The sequence below is a fragment of the Varroa destructor genome, unplaced genomic scaffold (genome assembly GCF_002443255.2).
Source record: "Varroa destructor unplaced genomic scaffold, Vdes_3.0 BEIS01000003.1, whole genome shotgun sequence".
In the NCBI taxonomy this organism is placed as follows: Eukaryota; Metazoa; Arthropoda; class Arachnida; order Mesostigmata; family Varroidae; genus Varroa; species Varroa destructor.
Window position 1 is genome coordinate 52,173,053 of NW_019211456.1, and position 21,822 is coordinate 52,194,874.

The window sequence follows — 21,822 nt, forward strand, 5'->3', positions numbered from 1 at the left end:
TGGATTTGTCTTAAGCGCTAATTTTCCGCCAGCTGAACTTTCAAATACTATACTTTAGTTCACAGTGAAACGATCTACGACGATCTAGCGAGTTCCATTCGCGGCAGCCGTTAATCGATACCACCGCCAAAATGTACTGCTTCTGACTTTAGGCGACACTCCTCGGTTCCGCTATCTCCCTATGGTCCTTGTATTCCTGCAACTTATCAATTACTTTCTTTACATCATGGAAATAATAGAGTTTGCCGAACAGACCACACGCTATCCGGAAATAGAAAACCAATATACGAACGGTGATCGATCACAACACGCTTGAGTCTGCTATTCGAAGACGCGTATATACTTGACTTGTCTTGTATCGGCGAAGCATGAAGAGGACTTAGCTCGACTAGTACTTCGCACCAAAACGACAAAAAAATGAAAATACCCCCGTAAAAATACGATATCTTATATTTACTCACTTGACTGATCTGTTTCGAGCAGATGTAAAGTGGATCTTGGTTGCCTATCCAATAGGAATGACAAACCTTCCCGATCGCACTATTTAGCCGTACTTCATCTAACAGGTGCTCTGACGATAGATCACCAGAGGGCCGAAGCGAGGATGTTTACGCTAAAAACTGAGAACGAAGTTTCGAATTCTACAACCTGTAGATTGGCGGGCATCTGCAATTTTAGGTTTAAATTTAAATAACAAACGATAGATACAGTTTAAACTCTACATCCCTTCGCCGATACTACAGCTTAAGCGAGACCCCGGTTGAAAAATGTCACTCCTGTGCAAAAAAAGGATTATTCTGATATGGTATTTGCCTAAATCCAACTAGAGGTAGACGGTTCGGCAAACGATACCACAGCGGCGACGCGTGTGCCTACTAAACTTAAGGTGGCTTAATTTCAAAAGTGGGCGTAGACGCACCTCTTTTTTGCTAGGGGCCAGTCCACTGGTGTATCATGAATAGAATACCGAAAGTGAAAAATTTCTACATCTTCCACTTCAACCTCCAACGAGTATCGAAACGAAGTTTGTCGAACTTACAGCTGTCTAGTTCCTTGTGGACGTTTACGAAATCTCTATCGATTTAAATAATTTGAGTTTCCAGTGCCCATCAAGCTTCAGCATCTGCTGAATCGTTATAACAATGACCGAATGTAAGGCCAAACAGCGCATTAATATTATGATTTTCGAGACACGCCAAACTATGTAAAGCCACACTTTGAATCATTGAACGAGATAACGTCTGTAGATTTCAAGGCTTGCTCACCAAACTCTATTTTTTTTTTGCAAGCATCACTGTCAATGGATGAAGAGGTTGCGATAAAACATTTGGACGGATAAATTCCGGTTTGCCGGTTCCTCGTCGCTGCTTCACTACGATACCAGACGAAAGAAAAGCAAATGTCTGGTTAGAAGCCGGCACAACGACCGCCATCAGTATATGCATAAAAGTATATGTTATCCATACGAAATTCTTCAACACAAATTAGCTCGGGTGATTAGGCAAAAGCAATACTGCTGATTAAGTAAACAACCTAAAGTCTACTGCTCATTGGAGCAGCTCAGAAATCCATACTTGGTTAAAGGTCCGAGCAGTACAAAGCGTTATATGTTCGACCAAGTTTGTATCGGAAGTTAGTCATGTGGCGTAACAAAAGTTTAGCGGGCCTTAATAAACGATTCCATAGTGCACATGGCCTCTAGGCTTAGACCTGGAGGGAGCTATACAGCGGATTACCGTTGATTTGAAACGCCTGCTCACAACCTACGTCTCTAAGTGTTGTTAGTAGACTGATCGTTGAGCTGATGGCCCTGCTACCCTATCTTAAGACCGTTCATTAGACGCACGCTTGACTCGTCCTAAAGTAATCATGTCAACAGTTATTATTGTTGAAAATCGGCATGGTAGCTTTGGTACTAGATGTGGTTATACCGCTAGTGTCAAAGTAATAGCTCCATCTTTAGAAGATGGCAAACGTGGCGGGAGAAGGATCAGAATCGGCCAAGGAGGGTGAGCAGTGACTGAAATTTCTTTCTGTTTGAATCGAGACGAAGAGGGAATATAGCTGTGGCTGCTGCCACTATTGTTGTTTTTGGTCATAGCCTGCGATGGGCGTGCCCCTAACCTCACAGATAAGACTATAAGCGAATGAGTCGCTCTGACTCTTCTTTTACTTACCCTTTTTTCAGGTCTTTTTTGCTACCGGGTCCTAGGGAGAGAGCAGTGCGAGGACTAGGGGTTACTCCAGAAAGGGTGATACCAAAAGGATGACTTTCTTTTGCCGCTGCTGTCCCCTTTTATAGCCATTGTCGGTCGCCTTTTTGCTTGTGGCTACCACCAGCGGAGTAAAAATGGGCAAGAAGGGGTGAATGAGCTGTAAGGAAACGGCGACGAATGGACGTAAGCGTATCGACAGTTCGGGGGATGGCCACCAGGCCATTTGTGTTTAGCGGAGAGTTAACCAACCGTCATTCGAATGAGAGAGAGTTGCGAAAGAACCCTTGCCCAGCAGGCTCAATACTATTACATTATCTCTAACAGAAGAGCTTCAGCCATGACCATCTTAGCTTTTTGTCTAGAGAACTAAAGTAGTGCGACCCCTTCAGAAGCTATTCGTCTGTTTCACACAGTCGACCAATGAAGTAAATACATTGGCTCCTTTCTTTCAACTCTCCTAACTCATATCACCGGAAAACTACCGAAGCGCGCCGACGTGAGGTAGTTCTTTGGACGACCAGTTGAGAATGTTAACGGACCACGGATTGTTACTGGACAGGCGTGAAGGAAAGATAGCAAAGTTCGGCTCTTCCACTTGAAAAGTCTGGCTAGAGAAGTGCTTTAACTGTGTTGGCCGTGACCAGGCATGATTTTTTCTGGACTTCTGTTTTGCCTGCGAACGATCTGTAAGAGGCCCGACTAAGGGACGTCGACATCGCGGCTACCAGTCTTGATATGGACCGTAATTGTGATTTATGTATGGATTGTAAAGCTCACAAAATTGATTTCATTGGCTATGTCTGTATTAACAAAATGAAGCAAACTTTTCAATTTGCTGAAAGCAGTATGAAGATTCAGTTACAGAGAAGCAGTACGAAAATTACATTAGTATTTCTTCATTGATGGCAACACGCGGCCCCTGAACCCTGTCGGCGCATAACTGAAACCAAATTTAATCGTCTGGCTTGCTAGTGACAGGTATTAACGCCGTTGCAACGTGCTCTAAACATTTCAATATATTTATGTGCAAAAAGATTCTTGAGTTAAAGATGCCATACCTCTAAAATTAAAAATGTAAAGCTAGCTTTCCGTAAAAGCGCATTAATATTGTGTTTCTTCCACATATTGTTAAATATAGAGTCCGTTGGAGATAACTGGAAACATGGTAATCCGATTAGTATCGGCCGAATATTCTCCTGCTGAGTCCTTCTACAATCCGTCTTACTCTCTCTCTTTTGGCTAGCCCAAATCTATTCTCCTTGTAACGTATTGTTCATAATCAAGCGCCTGGCAGCACCAGCGGAACTGGTTATAGTGAACAGCCGCTACCTCCTCAGTAGTTTCATTACCTGCTTTCTGTTGAGGGTCTAGTATCGTTGGGCGCTGACTATCCGAACGCCCAACTTCAGCTTTTGTAGCTTCTTTGAATCGGGTGAACCAACGCTCATCGTGGCTCATTCTTGCGGCTTCCCTCGCTCTTGTCTAAGTTGGCTCTCGACTCTTCGATGGTTCCATGCTGCACACTCTTTCAACATTGTGGTCTACTTGCAAAGGCGATGCAAACTTGGCCTTAAATATAATCGGCGCCCCTGCTTTTTCTTCGGCATGTACAGGCTTGTTCTTGCTCCCGTTCTTGGTTTCGACATCATCGACCCGTTATATGTTCTCCTATTTATGTTACTTTTCCTCTTCGGCGTACGCCTGTACAGCCGCTGTTTCTGCCCCTTCTGGCGCCGCCCTTTCCCAAAGTGTCGCAAGCTTTTCCGTTGCTATCCTCGACCCCAGCCAGCCGATTCCCTCCATCTCTTTTCCGCCGCAGTCTTGCCTGCCGAAGCCTCCGAATCGTTTCCATCGTCGCTTGGCACGGTCTATGGCAAACGAGCTAGCTGACTGTCGACGCATGCGGCCGCGGTAACACAGAGCTGAGAGCATCTCAAAGCCTCGCTCTGACCGGCGCCCTTCGATCGGATGCAGCAGTTGTAACGACGTCTTTGCTTCACGGGATCGAAAGGAAGGGCCGAACGGGATCTAAGGCCTAGTGCAAACGGGTACGGCGAAAGGGCTCGAACGGCGAGGGCAACACTGGAAGAGGAACAAACAGTCTAGTGGAAAAGGACTCCACTACTAAGCTCAACATTGAACCTTGCTAACAGGGAAAGGAGGAGGGGGTTAGGCGAGGACGGCCACATATCTCGAGCTATAAACGCCATTAACTTGTTAGCTAGCCGCTCACGTCCCCCATGCCCCCGGAGCAAACTTGCTTTACGACCACGAAAAGTGCCGCATGCAGTAACCGACCTAGTAGAAAGTGGCTACAGTCGAAGAATACTGTGGTAGAAGTGATAGTAATAAGTGAACGATGCAAGCCTATATTTTCGGTGTCGTAGCTGGCAGAATGAGGCGTATTTAAAGTAGAAGAGAAATTAGGAAAAAGAGCGAAGCTGGCGCGAGAAAGCAGCGGCTGGGTAAATAAGCTTGCGCAGGCTTATTGTCTCCGCCGAACATTCCGGTAGAGTAAGAGAAGAGGCACTATAGCAAGCCACACGCCTCGTTCACTGCTCTGGAGCAGTCGGCTTAGTCTGTCTTCGCTCGCAGTGGACTATTATGGACGTATTAAAATATGTTTATAAAAGACCATGCGATAAGACTGATTCGGGCACAAACAGTGATATATGCTGTTGTCACAGTACTTCAGTTGTTTAAATTTCATTATGGTGATGATCATAGACATTCCGGTACCTAACTTGCATTTGTGTTGTTCTCTGAACTTTTTCGAATCAGTTCCAACAACATGCTTGCTTAAGAAACTTAGTAATTTCTGTAGATTCAGATAACCGATAACCAATTTTGCTCCAAGCAACTACAGTTTTTTCGAACATAGACACAAATAATTCATGACTCCTGCTCCTTCACTCCAGATGGACGCCCTACTCAACATCATCGCCAAAAGGCACAAAGCCGGCGACGCCATCACCGGGAGCAACTTCTTCAACGCCTCCACAAGAACCAGTTGAGGCGCCGGCAGTTGAGGATGATGCTCTGATGGAGCCGGCACCACCAGTGCCAGACTGCCAGCCTGCTGCGATACCAATTTCCGATTCTAACGTAAGTTGTCAACCGCAAGGAACTTCACCAACAACTAATGAAGCGCAATCGCCCATCCAGCCTTCTAATCACACCTCAAACGGTAAGTAATAACACACTTCTACATTCACCGTATTCATGTTAACAGGTTCAGTAATGTATACGTACAAGATAAGGCATTTAGAATAGGGCTAATTTTTACGGGGTGTTTGTCACAGCGGACATGCGTTCAGTCGCTATTCTTGGCACCAAAAAAGCCAGTTCTTTCGAGAACATAGAGCAAAGCGAGGAACACCAAGCCGCCCGTAATGAGGGACAGTGCGTCATTTTCGGAAGTCGACCGACTGTTAGCTATTATCGAGAGATTTCACGTAAGACTTTAAACTTTCAAAGAGACTTTAAAGACATTTTAAACTTTCTTCTTTGTCCGAAATCGACAGTTCTCTGTTATGACAGTGTTTAAAAAATCCGGGGAAGATTTTCGAGAGGCAAATTGAAAAATTCTCAGTTGCGTTTACATTCAACGGATTAGAAAATTTATTAAAATGTCATAAAAAAACTGTTGTAGGTATATTTAGAAATTAACGGTTGTTCTTAAGAGAAAAATATCAATTGCAATTGCAATGAACGCATTATCGTTGAAATATCTAGACTTATATAAGTGTGGTCCTTTGCCGCATGCAGAATGCTAACATGCAATGCTCTTCTGAAAGAGAGGCGAGCATTTTAACGTATTAGTAGTACCGTATTATAATTACACCAAAGTAAGTTGTAGAATAATAGGATTCAGGAAATCAAGAGGTACTCTATTGTAGAATAATGTCTTACCTAATCACAACGAAAGGCCTCTACGGGCCCTCCTGGATAGCTGATAGGATCAGCTGATTCATCACTAACATACTTTTAGAATGAGATTACTTTTGAGCGCTTAGTAAGAAAAAAAAAAGTCAGGGTTTTTGAATTCTTGCAAGGGTTCTAATTAGTAAAAGGCTTCAGTAGGTTTGCCAGTAATCGCATGGCTAGTCATCGATATAATAGTAAACTTAAGATAAGGTCAGAAGATAAGTTACAGAACGCATTTTGCTAATCTACATTTAGATGAACATATTAGTTTAGTCTCAGAAGAAACGCATTTACTTTTTGTTCATAGTTGCCTCTTCCGCAAAGCCTTACGAAACGCAACTTATCACCTATACCGGTCCACTTTAGTGTGCACAAATACAATATCTATTTGCCGATTGGCTTTCACTTACGCGCACTACCCCTGCGGTGTCCTGTGGAGGCTACAACCTCTATGAGTTTAACTGGTTGACTTTTCATGATAATTTTTCCCGGTCAGTCCCTCAACATAATTACCGAAGTGAGATTGTAAAGAGATTTTGTTATTGAACTTGATAACTTGCGCCTTAATAGAAAGACAAAGTGCAGTACGCGCACGGCCTTTCGAAAAATGGGATCAGTATACAGTAACCACAGACGCTTATGTCTGCTATATCGACATCGACCAGAAAGCGAGCGGAAACGATACGTGGTTTCGAATACCCTATATCAGCTACATTGAGGAGTGTGTAGTTCGTCGGATGGCAGGAGGGGCGTGGGGTGGGAGGCGTGAGTGGTATGTACTGTATTCTCCATACGATGCGTACGTATATTTTGTACGAAGTGCCTCGGGCAACATTTTCGATTAATTGCCACAGAACTCTTCATCAAAGCCTTTGTCTTCAGCGTGGCCTAAGTCGACCCCGCGTATCAGCCAGCCCCTACATAAACGCACCACTATGGAGGCGAATTTTTTTAACCCACCGAACTTGGATTTTATTAAGTAACTTACCTCTCTTACGACTCCTTTCTGCAGCTTCGCGTTGCCTGGCAGCATCTTCTAGCAGTAACTCCTTGATAGCATTCTGACGGTTTCCTGGGTCAATAGGAGTTAACTACGATTTCCGTTCCTATGTACACGCAAATAACCTGCTACACGCTGTGGCAAATTTTAGACCGCAAAAGATCACCCCAAAGTACGATCATTACGTTTACGAACAAATGCGGTTAACTGCTTTGTGAAAGAAACGTACAATACGGAACTCTAAATAAGCAAGAGGAAACTCTACCCGAAGTTTTATCTGTTCCCAATGAACCGAAAATGCATATTTACGTATTAATACGAGAGCGACATCCGTACTAACAAAGATAAAAATGTAAATTGCTCAGCAGTTAAGTATTAGTCTAGGGCTATTAGCGCCTATTTTTCATTGTGCCTTACTATTAGACAAATGTGAATACACATACACTTGAAACGTAAAACGTCGTGCTGGAAAAATACAAACAAGATGAACGTGCTCAAAATGCATAAGATTAGACCCGAAGGCCTAGACTGAAGCGATAAGTTTGGTCTCGACTAATTAAAATGAGAATTCGCACTACGTAGATTGACGAAGATATCTGCATAGTTATTGATACTGGTACCCAGTTATCTGGTCTGAAAAACGGCAAGCCGTTCTTTCGTGGGTTCTACGGTGAACCTCTCCGCTGGCAAAGATGGATAACAACAGGCTGTTCAACCTTCTGCCTGCCATTTCGAAGTAGAACGGCCTATTGCTGCTTCTGCTGCATTTTCCACTCTTTGAGAGGAACAGACCGACTGGGTCCAATGATAGTACGCGCTAAAGGGTGCGAGGCAAGGGCGAAACAACGAAAATGGCAGCAAAACTAGCAGAAAAATAGGACATGAAGAAAATGAAAGAGACAGTAATAAAGGGCCATTCGGAAAACGAGCGCAGAGTGAGCTTCGGCTGCTGTTTCTGCTGATTTCGGTCTATTCGTCGGTCTCTCAACGGTAGGAGGCAATTTTCCATAATGCTTTTACAGAGAATTCTTCACTATACGCCTTCTTCGCCTGGTGACTGGTTCCGCCATGTTAGGCGGAGGCCACGGGGGGGAAGGGGGGGGGGGGTTATTGCGGTGGATTGTGCTGGCGGCAGCAATTGCGGTCGTAGCACCGGTGATGCTGAGGGCGACGGGAGCTGAGTGTGACAGGGAGATCGACTAGATGATGCCGAGCATCGCTTGCTGTTTGTCATCTTGCCCCCGTCCCTGTTTTTCACTACCCCGTCGTACTCGAAAAAATAGAAAGGGACGAGACTTAAACAAACGACAAGCACAATAGCAGTAACAAGGCGACCAATTTTCTTGACAACAGCTCCACACAAATTGAATTATTAAGCCTTTCTTGCTACAGCAACTTAATTTTAGTGAGTTTTCGGCTGTCTGATGTTAAGGGAGTTCCTGATTCCGATCACTATATCGTCGTTCTATCGCGTGTATTATTAGTGTGCCCGTTCCCCCTTGCAATGCTCCTTCCACCAGAATCGTCTCTAAGCTACCCGTTTATTATTAAGTTGGAAAATCCTCTGGCATATAATTACATTTGAACAATATACGCATACTAAGAAACCGATAAAACGGCTATAGTGTTTTTATTGATGATAAAATGGTAATAACGAAGTTCGAGTAAATTTTAAAATATTCTTTTCCTTGAACCCGGCTTCTTTATGTGCTTCACGTACATAATGAAACAGAAGAATCAGAAGTGCTCTGCAATTACTAGCTAGCTTGATCTCTTACGCTGATCAATCCCCTGACCCACTGGGGTGCCGTTCATTGAAGTTGTAAATTCAGCAATAGGTTATTCGTACTTGCATAAACACCTAGCCGACTTTTTATTGGCTTAAAGGCTTCTTTAAGATGGCGTAATGTATTAAGCAAATGCACCGGTGAGTCACCAGTATAAAGTATAATGGAGGATCCTTCTTTGCTTGTCGATTGGACAAGTTAAAGTGTGCGGGGGTTTTTACTTAGCAACCCAAATTACGGCTTCACTTCACGCGCGGTTAACCATGAAGGGGTTTAGCAAGAATCACTCTTAGTATTCGACAACTGTGAAATAACTATAGCATATATATAAAAATAAGTCTATGGTTATTAGAGAGCTCTTCGACACAAACATCAAGCATGCTTTCATATTACGAGTTTAATGGTCAACATATGCGGAATCGATGTATCCACAATAAACCGACTGGCGGAAATAGATCAAAAAGGCTGTTCTGATATGAGTTAATGATGATCAACTTACATAATACCGAGGTTTCAGCATAAATGGGCTCTTTCTGATTTGCCCACTTTTTCGACCAACTCTCACTTAAACAAATATCTCACAAATTTCTCTTTCCATAGGTGCCAAAACGTTACGTTTTCCCGAATCTCTTTTTTTAATCGTATCAATGTTATCGGCGATTTTCAGTTCAGCAGTCGTTGCGCGATGTTCTTTAGATGTCAGTTTCCTGTTCAGACTAAGGGGCATCTTATGACACTTTATGATCTATACAATACGTAGTGAAAGCTAAATGCCGAGAGGTTGTTGTAGCAAAGACCGAATCAACGAAATAACAATTGTGCATCCCTTTTTTACCCTGTAAAGTACGTTTTCCCACGTATCTGTCGTCTGTTGTCGGAACCAATAAGTCCGTTTTATTGTTGCCCTCGGTCCTGATGCGGTAAACAAAACTGCCTATGTAACGACCACCGTCCATCTTGCGATGTCGGCCGTATCTGTAACACAGATAGCCTTATGCCGTTGTCATTACGTAAACCTCATACGCTTTATTCGAAATTGACCGCCAATCTGCTTGACTCTGCTATGTTGTGGGTCCTCAGTCGAGAGGAAGTCAGTACATAAGACAACTCAGGATTAGGACGAAAGGCAAAAGAACTTGCTAAAAAGAGACCGAGTTGACTAGGGAAGCTTGAACTATCCAAAGGAAAGGTTTTCGAAAAGGGGTTCGGAAAATCAGTGTGCGTCTAGGGGGCCCTTGAAGACTGACTTCGAACTCAACTGATGGTCGACTGTTGTTAAAACGGTGAGTTTTGGTGTAAAAGGGGTTTCACGGAGGTGCTGGTTTCTGATTTTGAGGTTAGCATTCTCAAATTTTTTACCAATATTTTCGCCAGACTTTCTTGGACGACCTACACAAAAGACTGACATACTACATCAAGCACTATTTTGCCTGACTTACATTTTGTCGTACCGACGTCCAAGAAGGTATGGACCAAAGAGTCTACGAGTACAACCATTGTAATATGTAGGTACACTTTAATGAAAAATAAAAAAAATTGTATTCACACAGGTCTGTGTCGTTAAACAAACCTCACGTAGCGGTCCTAATAAGCCTAAACCACAGGCTTTGCCATTCACGCTGCAGTATCTCATGCAATCTAATAATAGTATACATCTATATATAAAAGTTAAAGTTAAGACAATATCGCATAAAAAGTCCCTATAATAGTTTTTCACACCAGCTGTCGAGGGGCCTTGTAAGATAATGTTTAGCTTGCGGACATGAGCTTATGTAATAAAGATCATATTCGGTACTGTAGTATCTTTATACTAGTAATACCGTAGTGATGCTGCTTCTCCACAATCACCATTAGTTATACCAGTTCGCCCTTTCTCGCACAGTGCTGCGAACCAACGCGGCCTACCTTATTTTACCTTCTTGTCCCACTCCCCCAGCTGTTCTTTAAAAAAGAAAAAAAGCACAGACTATTATCAAAATGTGTCTTTTCACACGAGATCACACTCATAGTGAGGCGTGCGATTTTACCTATGTCTAAGTTTTATCATGGGTATGACAAGTAATTTACTTAAGCATTAAGTTGACAAAATATTGATGACTAATCCATATGAGTCGAATTTAAGAGCATCATTACCTGGATAGTATTACTAATCGATGAATGAATTGAAACTTTTATACAATACCTATTGAATACTGGCTCGGCGTTCGAACGGCGGATACACCTATCAACAAACCTACATGTTAGACTATAACTAGTTTTGGCTTTTTGTGACTCCATTATCACTTGATGAAAAACAACTTATTTGGTGGCATTTTCGTTACAGACTCTTCAACGAGTCCTCAGCCTATGGGGGCTGCGCTCAACCCTGAAAAGCCCCCCACGCCGCCTAGTGATGGTCTCAGTCTAAGTACATCAGCTACCTCAAACGCCAGCAGCAACTGTAGCTTAACGTCAGGTAACGTAGGACCTCTTTAGAAAACATTTACTGTATCACGCTTCATGGCGTACACCGTGAAGGATCATGAATTGTATTTCCAACACACAAAAATTATACTTAAATAAACAAAATCTAATAGCACGTTCATCTTAGCTGACAATTATTGATCCGGATCAGCTAGCATTCATTAGTACGTCACTCTCTTAACATTTAAAAATATTGTATAAACACCTATGTTGACATTAACGCAATTCATATTGTCTTGGGACAAGTAGCGATCTGTACGAAAATTAAACAGGTTGTTTCGTGTGCAGAAATAGAGCGGAATCACCACTCGCCCATCTATTTGAGTTATTTCGTTAATGACTACGCTACACAAACAATCCTCAACGTTGTCGTTAAAAACTTCCAACTGTGACGTAGCTTTCTTGCCCCCCGCGTTGTCGTCCTACTCACTACAATTGCCTTGCCTTACTTATACGCGTTATGTCATATAAAAGCCTGTGACATGAGGCACAAACCTCTTACTTATATTAATACTTGCCTTTGGCCTACCGGATTCTGTTAAAAAAAATTGGATTACATTCCTTACAAACGGACACCAAAGCACCGTTAATTCGCGCACTTCTATATATAATCAGAGATTTCTTTCATTCATAGCACTTCTTTCCATTTTGTGTCGATGATGGTTATTCAAAATAACGTAGCAAACGGCAGCAACTATTTCTTCTAATCATTTATAACTAGTTGTCGCGACGGAGAACGTTTTTTTGCCCTTTCTGAAGAGAAAACTACCTCAGCCAATAAATTCAGCGTGCATAATTTTATTTGTACGCTGACTACCTCCATTAAAGACAGAGTTGGTGTACCTTTGTTACTATATGTTTGACCAAATTTGCTGTCATTTTCGTGCTCGTGTCAAACGAACTTAATTAATTTCACTATTTCGCATACTCAGGAGTCATTCTGATCTAAAACGACATCATATATGATGTTACTTGGGGTCATGCACATGCTTGCGCATTTGTTATCTTTTAAAAACAAAGCCGCCTTTATCGTCCTTTCTTTACTAATGGTTTATTGCCCCTCTTGCCTTGAATATATTAAACCGCATCCACATCATGGGTTTGATGCATTTCTTATCGACTGTTTGTCTCTGTCGTATAAAATTTTATTGCTTGATAAAGTAAAACTATCGGCAAGCAACACACATTATTTCCTCTCAGATAGCGAGAGCCGTAGATATAAAAAGTTGCACTGAAAACCAAAAAGTCATCTCCTTGTTTCGGCAACCCAACATTTAGGACTGACCGCAGAATCCGTGTGAAGGACCAGTGTAACCCCCTGCTAAATCATGAGTGGACATCTGGAACACTTCATATGTTCTTTCGTAGCCCGATTGCTAAAGAAATTGCGGCTTCAGGATGCTGTTGGCCTAACAGCTTGTGGTGGAAACGAAGTTTTGAACAAGTAACCCGCCCAGGGGCCCTTCATGCCCTTCTTGCTTTTATCGACCAACCAAACACGTTAGTTCCAATCCCTTCTATTTCGGCCCTAGTCATATGCTAAAGGCCTTAATCTAGAGGGAACGACGCTGCCCGTTTCGCACAAATTGAGGGCTTACAGTTGAAATCAAATCGATCACAGCTAGTACCATCTTACTGTTCTGCAGGTACTGAGCGGAAAAAAGGCGTTCCTTATTATTATCACAAACGTTCACGGGACCTACGACGAAATCATGAGAATATGGAATACAACACTAGATTTGAAGAGCTGCCAACACATTTTTGAGATAGTGATGACAATTTAACAAGCGATTTTTTTTAAATATTTAATATGTGCTAACAACACAGATATCATTTGGACTGAGTTAGGTGTGTCTACATTCAACGACCCGTGCGCCCAAATACCTTCTTTGAGCGACCTGATGCAACCTCTTTACTGCAAGGTATGTGACGCCAAGCTCAATGGTCGTCTCCAAGCCTCAGCACATTACGACGGTAAAAGTCATCATCGACGCCTCAGGCAATACCTAGAGAAAGCCGGGAGAACAAGTGATCTGCACAAGCTCAAGGAACTCCACCAACAAAAAAAGGTTGTCATAAACGATATTTTTTAGTATTGCAAACACTGCCATCGCTTCCCAATAATGAGCAGGAAATAGGGACAATCGTGGGCCGGGTCTAGTTCACGGATATAGGCTTGTAAGCTGATTTATTATTACATTAACTTCTTGTGCACGAAAAATTGAGCAAACGCTACAAAGGTACGATGCTCTACTGGTGCTTCTGAATGACTATTGCGTGTATGGAAGCTTTTGTTTACAGCATACCTAGGGAGTCCAGTTTTTGTTAAGCGTTGAGCAGTCTCATACAACCCACCGAAACCGACAAGTAGAGCGGGCTAAAATCACTGTACGACAGATTTCTGCAAAAAGACAAAGACTATCGGTCTTTCCGACTACAGAAAATCGAACTACAATTACTAATGGCAGTAAAAGCTTACAAAGTATTCATTAAAATGACGAGTTATCAAGTACTCATGTTAGGTTCTCACACGTACCCGCTCAGCCACACAGGGACTAAATTGAATCGGCTTCACTATGGCAGGCATTTTACAAATAAAAACAAATTTTAAATACTCATCATCATCGAATAATTTTCATCGATCACCTCAGACCTACAGGGGAAATGTTCTAACAACTTATGCACGGATTGACACTCGAACGAGTTGTTTCGACTTCTTGGCAATGAGTTAGGTTACTTTTATACTTACAGGGATCACATGCTTTGTACTATGATTTCTCTTATGGTTTGCGGACGCTTTGATTTTACTGATTGTGATGTTTGTTTAGTTGGAAAAAAAGAGCGCTGGGGGTGACAAGCTCGAAGAGAGTTTCTGCAAGCTATGTGATGTAGCGTTCACCTCAGATGTGCAAGCAAAGCAGCACTACGCCGGACGAAATCATCAGAGAAGACTCAGGGGAGAGCCCCCATTACCGAAAGGCTTCTACAACCCGGTCACCGGTAAATGGCAAAGACAGTACGTATACATAAGTTGTCTTACTGCTGTACGGTGGTATGTATGCTAGGTATGATTAACAGAGCGACAAATTACTTAGCGTATTCGTAGAATAGACTAGGGTACAACTTATATTGAACATTCTTCCCATTGGTCCAGGCTCGTAGCAACTACTAACAGTAGCATAGGAGATAGGCTGCAATTCATTCGGCATGGACTGGTTAGTAAAAATTCAAAGAAACAGACTGATCTTCTTTGTCCGGTCAGTCCTATTGCTGGCGATGGCAGTCGTCTATTTTTCAAAACATCACTACGATAATTAGCGAAGTTGTTCTGAATGGCTTTATTTGTCAACTGCGAAGGTTTATACTCCAGCTAGAAAGAGGATAAGGTGTTCATCTAATGTACACGCTGTCCTTTTCACTGTGCACATAGAAAACAAAAAATTTGTCAATCACTGACCGGGAAAAGTTCGCTTCTCATCGATCTTTCGAATCGGATCACTTTGTATCTCTCGTCATAAATGAAACAATTCGTTTTGATAGACTAAAGCTATTCTATAAACCTTTAGGCTTCAGCGTAGTCGTTACTCGAAACTATTATATTGAAGACCGCCAGCGAAATGAGTAGCTTATAGCATTAAGTAATCATTCGTAGGTGTGTCAGACAGCAGCTTACATAGTGGTTGATTTTTTCCCACAGACGAGCCAAAGCGCTCACGTATTATCGGGGCCAATCGTTATCACCAGACTAAAGACTCCTACACAGAGTAAGCTAAGCCAACCCTTCAGCGATACAAATTTGTGTAGTTAGTAACGGAAGACTACATCGTCGCGGGGGACAGATCAAGCCAGTGAATGCATACGGAAACAGATGTTCAAACGGGTGGTAGCTCGAATGTAATGACAGGTGATTAGGTCTAGCAGTTGGCATAGGTGACTTCCGGAAGAGAATATATTGATAGTAAAAGTAGCTGATGAGCTACGGAATCAAAAGCAATATGATTCATTTGTGGCCTACAGGACAAAGGCCGTACGAGTTGTTGTAAAAATATATTAGCGAAACCGAACGAAGAAACACTCAAGCAAAGGGGGTTCGCTGCGCATTCGACCGGGATGATTGAGTCAATACGGTAATCTGTTAGGGTAGATCGCTCTATAGACGGGGCGGAAAAGGCAGTAATCTCGAAAATTAGGTCGCTGGCCAAAAAAGCAATGACAGAAGAGAAAATTGTTCAAGCCATGATGCCGGGCCACTGAGCGATGCAAAAGTACGAACGTTACAACGACAATAGACAGAACTTGGAAGACGAAAGAAGATTATGAAGAATGAAATCTACACTTAATTGGAAGCAGGCATCCACACCGAAGGCAGAAAAGTACCCAAAGCAATCGCTCGCATGAAGAAAATGATGATATTTTCAAACAATATATTGGAAAACGTTACGCAAAGACACTCGAATCTTTACTGGTTAACGAAAGACGACCAAGTGCTCTGTCTCAGAATAGGAGTAAGTTTAAATAGCTTGCCTTACCTATGGTAATATAACATACTGGAACCAATGTAAAATTCGTGCGAGTTATTCCCGGACATGGTTAGACCAGCGGTAACTATTTGATACGGATAATCAGAAAGTGGAAGAATACTGGAACTGTTAAGGAAGACTAACGCAATGATCAATGCCAGCGGGTCAGAGAGGCGGTTAAGGTGGAAGGTGCTTTGGGCGATTTCGATTCTGATTAGTGATGGCGTATGGTAGTGGACGCCCGGGGCTGAACTGCCCCGGGGTTCGTCGTGGGTCGCATGAACTAAGAGCGCGGGTAGGCTACGGAATGAATGGTCTTGCGTGAGACCAGGGCGGTTTGAACCATGTCAACATGTCTGAACTGGAAAAGTCATATAATAATCTCAAGATAAACCGGCACGCTGTATAAGATGCTAGGGCAGTCAGAAAACGATAAAGCACATAAAAGTCAAACGCCGAAGCGTGGCGAGTCTCATAGAGCAATGACAGAGATGCTAGACGACGAAGAACCTGGAATTAGTCTCCGACGAAAAAAAAAGAAGGCAAAAGGATTTTGAATACGAGGAAATTAAACACACTTTGCAGTGTGCAGAATAAGGTTAATCTGAATGCAACATTTATGCAACACATGCGGGCATTTGAGCGTTAACGACAAAATGGACAGCAATATTTAGATGGGGCATGGAAGGGAATCTGTAGTGGAAAGAAGAAGGTAAAACTAATATCTGAATTTAGAGATGATGTTGTTATGAAGAAGAGGTACTCTAGAGAGGATATTTGGAAGGAGAATCCAATATACAAGTGCATACAGTTTATTCAGAGATTTCAAAGGGATCAATTAAACTGTGTAGTACGGTGTGAATCATTAACCAAAAAAATCCATGTTGCTCATATGTGTAGCATATGAGCTACTTTAGTGAGTCAATTGTCGACCAAATTTTACATTCTCGTATAACGGGAGAATAATTGAAGACTTCGACCATTGATACATAATTGCAGCATATTAGTTCCCGACGCTCTATTACATTATTGCATACTTGTTATCTTTCGTAGATCCTTTCAGCACCCAAACTTGCAAGGGACTTTATCCGTCACAGAATGGCGATCAGTAATCTAAAATTTTGGGGAAAAATTAATTTAGTACAATTATTATTACCCGTAAATGATCGACTCTGTACTTTTAACACTCTTCTTTTGTTTTACCCTGTTTACTTGGGTTTTTGTTTTGTTGCTAATCTATCGACAGACCTCCGACAGGACTACCTTTAAAAATTGCGACAAGTGCGGGAGCTGCGACCACCGGGGTAGCAGCCGCCGCTACTGCTGCTCTTGTGACAGGACCGCACGGCGCGCACGCCTCAGCGTTAACCCCCGGTCATCATCCCACGGTAACATCGGCAAATCTTCTTGGAGCTGCGCAATCTCAAGCGGCAGCACTTACCGCTGCCCTCTTTTCGTCCCAGACAGCTTTACAGTCACTCCCATTTTATTGCGAAGCTTGTAACGTCGCCTTTCCAAATCAACAGCAAATGACAGCACACCTAACAAGTCCAGTGTAAGTGTTCCAATACATAAGGCTTAATCTATTATGCGATGCACTGTATTGCTATAAAAAAAAAAAAAAAAAAAAAAGAAAAAAAAAAAGGTCCTTGCTTCACTACGTGTGCGCCGCGTTGGTCACTTCAGCGAAGCGTAATTTCGACAGCCAATGCGCCCTTCGCGCCCCGTTGGTCGCTTCAGCGAAGCGTAATTTCGACAGCCAATACGCCCTCCGCGCCCCGTTGATCACTTCAGCGAAGCATAATTTCGACAGCCAATGCGCCCTCCGCGCCCCGTAGTCGCCTTGGTTGCTGCCAGCATTCGCTGCCATGGCCCCCAACGATTAAACATTGTAGCCATGTTTTTACTGTTTTTCCTAGTCGTCCCTGTTCATCAGTCATGGATTGACTCGATCCATTTCAGTGGCCTGTAGGAGCAAAACCCTAGATCTTTTTCCGTTGCTGCTTGGTATTCGTTTAAATGACAGGCGCGTCGGAAGCCTGGTAGTAGGATCAACATGAATATATGTTTGCTTGAGGAACACAAGTCAGACGCAAAAGTACAGAAAGTGAATCGGGAGGTAAGGGCACTGAGTAGTAGGGAAATGTAGTATGATATAACCAAGTGGCGGGCACCGAGAGCTCGTGAAGGGGACAGTAGATTGGCAGGAGAAGAATGGGTAACATAGCATGCCAAGGTAATTCTAATACCGAGTGACTGCATTGCTATTCTACCTGTTTCCCGCACCCATAACCCATTCTCTCTGAGCAAATGGTTCAAGTTCTAGAAAAAAATTTTTCATTTGATTATATCGCAACAAAGGTGTAACAAAAATCTCCCGTACGAATACCCTGTTATATATTGCAGTACGCGCCGAGACAGGAGCAATGGTAGTTGAGCGGCCCGCTCCTTTTGGAATTCTACATCCAAAAGGGGATCCTCATGACGGTCGCCAATCATACACGTAGATACGTATCTGTATTCCTGTCCCTGCCGAGCAGTCGGTTGCACCCAAGACCGATAAAGGAATCTATCTATCTATCTATTATTGGTTGGGGTGCACGATGCCCTAGTAGTAGAATCCCATTTCATTTGCTTTGCCACAATTACATGTCAAGCCTTGCTATATGTTTTTTTTTCGATAAGTCCTGATAGGAACCATTAGTTCTCCTTTTTGAGTCTACGAATTCCGGTGGTGGGAAAAATTGATACACTGTGTATTATTTTTTCTCACCGCGTCTGTATCAATCATCGAAGGAAACTTACCACATTGTAAAAAATATTGCCAAAAAAATTGTGACTTGTGAGGAGACATCAATGTATTCGAGTTAAATGTATTAACACATTTCCATGCATCCCCTATGAGACTTTATAAGTCGAACACACACTACTGTTCAGCGATCTAACTGCACGTAGGGAGAGATCAATGAGAAAGGCTCCTGTTAACCATCTAGAGGCGGTAAATAAAAATAATGATACAATATATCATTACAATAAAGTCACTAATTGTTCCATTAATCTACGATTTTTCAAGGATGTCAAACACCAGATTTCGGAACAAGCGTTCAGCGAACGATTTGTTTATTTCTATACGTTTATTCCAATAATAGCTTTGTCATGGATGCCATTTGTGTATGCGTGTTCAAGTTAGCGTTTTTTAGCTTTCTTAATTAACGTACCTAGCCGGCTCCCTTCTAAAAAGGAAAAATCAGTCTTGAAGCAGAACAACGCTTTTGGCTATTAAACTTTTAGTAGGTTTTTATATTGATTTGATTCGGCGATATATCTTTAATTATCCAGACGTAGTAGTAAAAGGCCGCCGAATTCCCATTTTTACCGAGTTATTAGAATCAATCACTGCCTTCGCTGGCCCATTTACTGCTTTTTAACTCCTTCTCAGTGGAGAGTATTCGCATGCCGATATTTTGTATTCGTCACACGTGCCTTACACGTGTTTTGGCGTTTTCCGCATTACGTGCAGTGGTGTACGCATGCCCCCCCCCCCCCCCCATTCATCGTTTTCTCCCACAATAGCGACTCGTACCTACAGATCCATTTTCAATTCGTTTGCTTTCTCTTCTGTCTCCTAACTTTTGCTCTTGCCCCTATCGTTCTCTAGCTTTATCAAATTCGTGGAATCGGCAAAATTCGAAACTTAAATCTGAATAAATTCACTTCTAGGTCCCACAGCCTCTTCTTCTCCAGATCCCGCTTGTCAGCGGAATACCTTCACTCTCTTTTTTGAAATATCAACTTCCTATACAACTACAGCATTATGATGGGTCGAAATCGATGTCGACGGCAATGGCAACGACGAAGCCTAGCCACACGGACCTAATACTGTGGGGTCACAAGTTCGCATGTGAGATACGAGCCGAGAGGAATAGACAAGAAAAACAATACATTGGAAATGGTATCGATGGCCAAAAAAGTCTATGGTGTTAATAATGAACGACTGATATTCTTCGATACAACAATTTTTCACCCCCTGCCATGTCCTATTTCTTTTTTTTTCCGCCTACGAACCAGCTCATTCAAATAGTGAAAGCCACTCGAGTCAGTGACTGATTTGTTGACGGCTGACGCTGATTTGACCTTCCTGAGTCAACACTGCTTTTAGTATTCAGCGCTACACTGCCTTTAGACGTTTGGGGGGCAAATAGGCAAGACAGGCCGTAACTGAGTCAGTTTAGTCGTTTGACTGTGTCTACTAACAGGAACGGCTCGGTAGCAGCAATACACTCGACGCAGAAGGCAATTGAAGGGGCAGTTGAATCTAAAACGTGGAGAAAACGAATAGCGACATACAGAAGGCATGCTCATGGGGAGCCGTTTGGCTAGTTGTTAGTGTTTCTTCATTTATTTTCTTTCGTTGCGTGCAAAATTCGACGTCGACCACGCCCTCTATCGACGGCAGCCCATGCGGGTTGTTGAGTAAGAGTAGCTAACAAAGGAGCATAAAGGTGAATAAATAAAGGAATGGGCATTAGATATCGGCGGCTAAATGCTGGAGAAGTGCGGGGATCATTTAGGATGGTCGTTTTATTCTATGCACAAGCAGAAATTTCATTAGACGGCTCGCCGTCTCTATGACTGGTGACCAATTACCAGTCAGCTCATTTCCTGAGGGGTCCGCAGTGCAACTAAAGTTAATACTATTAATAGTCAATAGTCTGTAGTTAGGTAATTACGTGCGATTAGCTAGTTGTATCAGAAAAAAAAAAAAACGAGCGCAAAAACAGGATCTAAGCTCTGTTGACGAATGAGTTATGTATCGAGCTCTATTCGTGCGCGTTGAACAGAATATTTAACACCGATCAATGGATTTTAAGTCCCTGCATTCACTCGAGCAGCGACATTTTCGCCAGCTTTTAGCAGATCGTTGACTCCGCCACGTACTTTGAAGTATGGTAATTTAAATTTACAGTTGCCGTTACATAAATCGAACGCTAAATGCGAGTCATCTATCGCTTACTATGTTACCGCATCACGATCATCTTCTGTATAGTATAGGGCTCCATATATATACATATGTATATATATAAGCAATTTTAGCAATCTTAACGCAGCAGCGAACGAAAGGAACGGACTGTTTGGCGTTGTCTACTACTGTCCTGCCCGTGATAGACGCGAGTGAAAAGGTCAAGTGCGGTTAACATGGCCACAGACCTGAACCTCCGGCAGTAATGGCAACCAAGCGAGCAGTCCTTCAGCTCAGCTGGAGAATAAAACCTTCCATATATAATGTGCTGAATACATTTCACCCTCTAGCTTATTCAGCTTCTTAGGTTCTTCACCCAACGACGTTCGCCTGGAAGTACTTTGTCTTTACTTTTCCTGAGTAGATGGGAATCCCTCTAATTCCCACTTCGTAAGATCGAGTTTCTTACCGATGTCCTGAAGGTTAAACAGGCTTTGCTCTTAAAAAGATTTTAGACTTTCTTGAAGTTACATAATACCACTGATTGTACCTTTTGCCATCGTTTTCAATCGGATCAGGTTTATTCACTGGTTATTTGCCCTGTTGAGAAACAATTTGTTGTACCTTTACCCGTAATACCCATCTCGTACCAAGCAGTCCTGGCTGTTTTATACGACGGATGCAAAGAACGAGTTAAAGCTCTTAAGAAGTAAATAGAAGTCGCATTGAACAAGCAGTCCATAAAAAAATTATTTTATCTGCACATAAAAAAAATTGGATCTCGATATGTCTCCTTTTTAAGAAGCAGTTATTAAACAAACAACATCGATATTGTTCCAGTTTGGCTAAGCTAAACCTCGTAGGAATATTGGGAGCTTGGAGTAGATGATTTTTGATTTATTTATTTGTACAAATTGTACGAAGGAGTGTGGAAATCCATATATATATA

General features: G+C 42.5%; 1 protein-coding gene across 2 annotated transcripts in view; it reads left to right on the forward strand.

Annotated features, from left to right (window-relative positions):
• The window catches only part of LOC111248478 (uncharacterized), a 180,368-nt gene that overhangs the window by 147,327 nt on the left and 11,219 nt on the right, over nt 1–21,822 (forward strand). For both annotated transcript variants that reach the window (XM_022800943.2, XM_022800942.2), the window contains exons 3-7: nt 5,135–5,403; nt 11,254–11,385; nt 13,242–13,462; nt 14,222–14,409; nt 17,160–17,468. In XM_022800943.2, the coding sequence (XP_022656678.1) occupies nt 5,135–5,403; nt 11,254–11,385; nt 13,242–13,462; nt 14,222–14,409; nt 17,160–17,468 (1,119 nt within the window). The remainder of the gene's footprint in view (nt 1–5,134; nt 5,404–11,253; nt 11,386–13,241; nt 13,463–14,221; nt 14,410–17,159; nt 17,469–21,822) is intronic.